The sequence below is a fragment of the Cordyceps fumosorosea genome, assembly GCF_001636725.1.
Source record: "Cordyceps fumosorosea ARSEF 2679 chromosome Unknown scaffold_7, whole genome shotgun sequence".
Lineage (NCBI taxonomy): Eukaryota > Fungi > Ascomycota > Sordariomycetes > Hypocreales > Cordycipitaceae > Cordyceps > Cordyceps fumosorosea.
Genome location: NW_017387307.1, coordinates 61967 through 68101, shown reverse-complemented (window position 1 = coordinate 68101; position 6135 = coordinate 61967). Strand labels below are relative to the sequence as shown.

The following is a 6135-nucleotide window of genomic DNA, read 5'->3' as shown; positions in this document are numbered from 1 at the left end:
ATGCGTCACCGTGGTGACCGCCATCAACACTGCGCAAAAAGCAGCTTCAGTTCTAGCACAACTAGGCAACTTTGGGCCGCAAAGCTGAAGATCAAGTGGCCCTTGATTTTATACACCTCAAAATTTCCCATCAGAGCATCGTGCTCTGTCGTATGCTCCATCCATTGTGATTAAGTAGTCGACGACGCGCGCCTTCGGCCCCCCGTTACGCCCCGCGCCGGTCTTCGCGAGATGCTGGATCTCTTGTCCCGGCGGCGGCCATGGGCCCTCGTCATGGTTGTGGCATTATTTTTTTTCTTTTCAAATTCGCTTATTCACATGGAAGGGACGACAATACCACGCAATACCAATATCTCGACGTCAGTTCCACACCAAACACAGCAGCAGCAGCAGCCGCCTCAGCCCCCGAGTCCGGAGCCGCAAATAGAAACAGCGACCGCTACGCCAGCGGCATCAGACACAGAGCCCGCTCCTCCTACGGCGGACCAGGGATCAACCCCAAAAGAATTCTCTGACATGTCCATGCACCCTATCAAGTTCCTCACACAGAATGCCCAGAGGGAGTTTGACCAGACTGTAGCGAGGCAGTCAACCACGTTGGATGTTGGCCCCCCCCCCCCCCCCTCACTTTGACAAGTGGTTTGAATTTGCAAAGAGAAACGACGTTCAGATGATTGACGAGTTTGACAATGTCCATGACCTCATAACTCCGTTCTGGGGCTTGAAACCAGCAACCATTCGCAGCCGCGCAAAAGAGGCTCTGGGCTACGACAATGCCCTCCTCGGCATCGCGATCCGCGACCACACAGTGGCATTTAGCACTGGGGGGCCAGATTGGCAAAGAAATGCCACTGTGGGAATGCTCGAAAACATGCTTCCCTATCTTCCCGATATGAATCTCGCGTTCAATCTTCACGACGAGCCGCGAGTGGTGCTGCCGCACGACGACTTGACGCGCCTCGTCGACAAAGCGCGCCGCGTGGCCATGCCGGCGGCAGCAAATCAAAAACTGCCCGCCAATGACTTCACGGCAACTGCGTCGGAGCTTGGCGAGAAGCAGAGGTTTGATGAGACCAAGCTGACCCGCTTCAACAACATTCACCGCGAAGCGACCTGGACCAACTCGCGGATGTCCTGCGCCCCGGACAGCCCCGCGCGGACACTCGAGGACGACGACAGCGCCAACGACGACATGCGCAGGTACGCGCTGAGCGCGGCTGGCTTCGTCGATAACGTTACTGCCATGTCGGACATTTGCTCGACGCCGTCGCTGCGGCGGACGTACGGCTTCTTTGACCGCCCTAACATGTTCAAGGTGACGCACGACCTGTTCCCCGTCTTCTCGCAGTCCAAGATCTCATCATACGCGGACCTTATATACCCGTCGCCGTGGTACTGGTACGGCAAGGTCAAGTACAACGAGACGCTGGACGTGCCCTGGGTCGACAAGAAGGGCAAGCTCTTCTGGCGTGGCTCTACGACCGGTGGCTTTAGCCGCAACGGCGGCTGGCGGCGGCAGCACCGGCAAAACTTTGTCGAAAAGATAAACAGTGCCACCGATACCCTCATCTTCACCGAGGGCGGTGGTAGCGGAAGCCAACGGTGGACCGGAGAGCAGGTCCCGCGCAGCGACCATCGGCGGCTGACCGACGTGCACTTTTCGCATGTAGGGCAGTGCGATCCGGGCGACTGCCAGGCGCAGCGGCAGTTTTTCAAGATCAAGGACGTCGTCGACATGCAGCACGCGTGGCGCTACATGTTCCTGCTCGACATGGACGGAAACGCCTTCAGCGGGCGCTTCTACGCGTTCCTACGCAGCCGCAGCCAGGTCTTCAAGCTTGCGGTCTTTCGTGAGTGGCACACGGCCGGCTGGCTGCGCCCCTGGCTGCACTACGTGCCGCTCAGCATGCAAGGCGGCGACTGGCTTGCGGCCGCGCACTACTATGGCGCTACGGATGAGGGATCGGCCGCGGCAGAGGACATGGCTACGGTGAGTAGGGAGTGGGCGGGCCGTGCGCTCCGCAAGGTCGATATGGAGGCCTGGTTTTTTCGGCTGCTGCTTGAGTGAGTTTTGCGACGCCCCCTGAGGGACGGGATTTATGACGATGGAGGTCTAACAATTTTTCCAGATACGCAAGAGTCATTGATGATAATAGAGAGGTTATTGGCTTTGACATGGCCAGCGCGGATAAGAAGCTTCCTCTACAGGCGCAGCCAAACGATCCCAAACGAAACTAGAGATGATCCGATAACATGTCAACGACATGATGGTGTGTATATATGGGCTGGGACTAATGCTTTGCGACGTACTACTTTACCGAGGCGTTTTCTTTTGGGCATATCAGATATTTCTTGAACAAGCACAACATCTTTCATATATACGTACAACCAGATACCATGATGATGACCAAGATTGACGACCACGACGTCTGCAGTTGTTGCATGAATGGCATATATTACGCTGGACGCTTAACCTTCAATAGAGGAAGAAATCCCATCCCTCTATAAGTCTTCATCTGTATACTTTCGCCGCCCTCGAAAATAAATCCCCCGCATATTTTCTTGCCCTCGCTGCCACTCCTCTCATACAAAGGATATACAAATACAACTGAGATCATTCCCCGTCCGGCTCTTTCAATCTTCATCCTCGTCACCCTCAGCCTCCAATGGCGAACGATGTCTTGCGTTGGTATCCTCCGCATCGCCATCCTCCTCTGGCTGCTCCGCCAGCACCTCCTCCTGCTGCTGCTCTTCCTCCCCCTCCTCTTCCTGCTCCCAGCCGAGGGGCTGCTGGCGGTAGCGCCGCATGGCGTCACGCATCTCCTCTGTGGGGTCGTCGACCGTTATATCCAACTGGTCGACGATCTGCTCCTCCTCGTAGATGCCGGCGGTGCGAGCAATATTCTTGGTGCGCTGCGGGCGGACGGTGGACTTCTGCATGACGGGATAGTAGTAGACGGCGCGCTGGCGCGGGTACGCCTCATCGTCGTTGAACGCGAGCAGCACCTCGTCCTGGTACTTGGTCGCGTGATCGAGCTCAATCTCCTGCGCCGTTTCGTACGCGCGCACGCGGTTGAACTGGAAGCAGCCGGCGCCAGCCGCGCGCTCCGTGTACAGCGCGTCGTCGCCGTGCTCCGGGTCGTCAACGTCAAACTTGCGGCGAAAGTTGCGGCCGACGGCGGGCCCATCGCCGAGATAAAAGTCGTAGTTCATCAGGTTTTGCGGCTTGGGGTTGCCGACGGGGTCGGCCTCGTGCGCGGCCAGCGCTGCCTCGTACGAGCGCTCCTCATTCTCCGTCTTGTCGATGGGCCGGAAGAGACTACTGAGCAGGCGCGCGTCGAACTTGCTGCCGGACCCACCGCCGCCGCCGGCCATGGGGTTCGTGAGGAACTTGATGGTCACGTAGGCGCCCGAGTCCGGGAACGCGTCCAGGTCCGGCAGTAGCGGTGTGACCTCAACAGCCTTGAGGTGCTTCTTGGTCGGGTGCCTGATGCGCTTGGGATCCTTCAGCTCCTCTTCGGCCACGTCAAATGAGCGCTCAATCTTGCGCTTGATGGTCTGCGGCGCGTTGGCGGCGGCCTCGGCTTGGCGCGGAACAGGCCGCTTGGCCTTCATCAGGAGCGCGCGGGGACTGTTGCCCTCGAATCGTTTCGTCGCAAGCGAGGAGATATATTCAGTGCGTCGGAGGAAAGACACATTGGCTTCGGCAACCTTGGGTTTGCCGAGCGCAGCAATGGGTCTAAGCAGAGGCTTGTCGTGAGGGTGCACCGGCGGTGGATGTGCGGGTGCTTGAATAGCTGCAAAGTCGTCAAGTTGGTGCTTCAACTACTCGGCAACGGCTCCAAGTGGCTATTTTTATGAATCACTTACAACTCTCGTCGCCATCGAAAACGCCAGGCATGCCCACCAAGTCTAGCGGCATCCCCAGCTCGGCGTCGGCCTCAATGTTGAGCGGCTGCTCCCGCGCCAGCCTCGAGGCGAATCCTGGTGTCGTATATTGGCCGCTGGAGAGGCCTGTGTTTGGGATGTCGAGAAGCTTGGGAGGGTTCGGCGGGGCCGGGAGGGCATTGGAATAGCGAATGCGAGCGATGAAGTCCTGGTGAATCACGCGCTCGCCAGAACGAGGCCCAGAGGACGACATTTTTAAGAAGTCGCGACAGCAGCGAACTGTACACCTTGATAGCAGTAATGGATTCAATTAGCCCTTTGTAAAAATTTGTTAAGATTGCGCGTAAAGACAGCAGCGATTCGTTGTGCTGGTGGCTAGGATGCAGTGCGCAAGGTTGCTTCAAGGGAAAAGTCAAGCTCCCTCTGTCGTTGAGCTGGGGCGCTCGTGGCACCAGAAAGAAACTGGGCCACCCCACGTTCGCCAGAGCACAACACCACGTACATCTGAACGGCATGCTTTCAAAAAAAAGACAAGAGCTCAGGGAGGTGATTATTCTGATACAGCAATTGAAATCGAAATTATTTATATCTTCATTAAACAATTGTCTCCCAAGCAAGCAGCGATTATTTGCCAAGTTTCGCACTCATTCCCGTCTAAATTTGCTCCTTTCCAGAATCCATGCCCCGAGTCAAACAGTGGTTAAACAAACAGCAAGGATAAAAATCCTAGCAGCCGCCTAGAGCTACGTGACAATATTATACAGTTCTTTCTTGTGGTGTAGTGCACCGGACACCGGACATCTAGTACGATACTCGCGGCATTAGCTATGCGACGATGTTGCATGCATCTACGAGCTTTCCTTAGCGTAGGTGCGTTTGCCGACCGTGAAGGGAACGTATCGGTACTTGATCATGTGCTGGATTTGTTTGCGCACTATGGTAGGTGTTACCAGCTGGCAGATGTAAGTGCGCGTTTGCGAAACACTTACTGGTCAGGACAAAGAGAATCATCCAGTACATGACGAGAATGGGCCAGAAGACAGGGATGTTGAAGATCTCGAACCATGTGCAGAAGAAGGATATGGTGATGGCGCGCGTGGCCCAGTACCAGAACTTGAACTCTGGCAGGCGACGGATGAAGGGTCGGAACTCCTCGTCACTCTTGGTGGGAAGGGTGCCCACGTTGCCGTCCTCCATGTCGTTGTCGAGGTCATCGTTGGAGGGATCAAATTTGGGCTGGAGGAAGGCGAGGAAGAGGTTGAGCAGGTAGATGCCGAGCGCATAAGCAACTAGAGCAGAGTGCGGTTAGCCGCGTCTTCGGGGAGAGATATCAGCAGTGTTATGCAGGACTGCTCCTACCGATGTACCATCCTTGGGCGACGAAGATGCGGATGAAGAACAGGATGAGGGTGACGCCGGTGCCGATCCAGCGGTTCAGCACGTATGGCGTGGACTGGTCAAGGAGAGCTTGGTATTGCTGCTCGATGTTAGCGGTCGGTTTCAAAGATGTCGCAATGCAGCATCGCGACGTCGCATGAAGTGGCGAGACGCACTCTCTGGAGCTTGGTAGTATGGGCAGTAACAGACGCGAAAGGCGTCGACTCGGGCTCGGGAGCGTCCATGGCTGCTAGAAGTCGCGTGGTCGGGTTTGTATAGTATAGGGATTGGAAGCTGCGATAAATGCTGCAACAGTGTTCAAGTTCAGCCTTGGCCGACAGGAGACGCGCAACGCTCCGGTGACAGAAGAAAGGCAAGGAGCAAAGACCTATATGTGGCTTGTTCTCGGGACGTTGCCACACAAGGTTTGGCCTCAAAGAAGGGGTTTGGGGCAGACGTAATTTTTTTTTTTCGCCGACTGCAGTGGCTGACTGCCTGTATCTGGCTTGGAGGGGCTTGCACCTGGCGGACTGTTGTTGCACCAGTACGTTTCCGACACGCAAGTTGATTCTAGCCAATCAGCGATTGTCTCTCTTCGTTGACACTGCCCCAAGATCCACCACGAAAGGGGATGGGATCATTGATAAGTGCCTCTAATAGGCTTCCTTGTCTGTCCACTGAACTCGTCTCTAGCTTCTTGTTGTCAGCTAGACATGCGACAGGCTTTTTTTGTTTAACAGGAGCAGCCACCAATTTTTCTACTGCTACCTTATTGGTGCGTACTAGAATGCCAGCTTCCTACACCGCAAAGACTTGCTGCTGTCAACCTCAGCCAGTGAGGAACAAAAGTTTTGCTCGAAAATTACCAGC

The 6135-nt window shown here is 55.7% G+C and overlaps 3 protein-coding genes across 3 annotated transcripts; 1 reads left to right on the top strand and 2 right to left on the bottom strand.

Annotated features, from left to right (window-relative positions):
* Window positions 1-318: 318 nt before the first annotated feature.
* Window positions 319-2238, top strand: ISF_03562 (Lipopolysaccharide-modifying protein; the record flags this gene model as incomplete). Its single annotated transcript, XM_018847168.1, has 3 exons — window positions 319-603; window positions 656-2064; window positions 2130-2238. 3 exons carry the CDS (start codon window positions 319-321, stop codon window positions 2236-2238), a joined length of 1803 nt encoding a protein of 600 aa, XP_018705375.1.
* A 396-nt stretch (window positions 2239-2634) lies between these two features.
* ISF_03561 (RNA polymerase II-associated, Paf1) lies at window positions 2635-4141 on the bottom strand (the record flags this gene model as incomplete). Its single annotated transcript, XM_018847167.1, has 2 exons — window positions 2635-3797; window positions 3871-4141. 2 exons carry the CDS (start codon window positions 4139-4141, stop codon window positions 2635-2637), a joined length of 1434 nt encoding a protein of 477 aa, XP_018705374.1.
* A 595-nt stretch (window positions 4142-4736) lies between these two features.
* On the bottom strand, window positions 4737-5510 carry ISF_03560 (Retrieval of early ER protein Rer1; the record flags this gene model as incomplete). The annotated part of the gene is made up of 4 exons (XM_018847166.1): window positions 4737-4822; window positions 4878-5177; window positions 5248-5365; window positions 5442-5510. 4 exons carry the CDS (start codon window positions 5508-5510, stop codon window positions 4737-4739), a joined length of 573 nt encoding a protein of 190 aa, XP_018705373.1.
* Window positions 5511-6135: the final 625 nt, after the last annotated feature.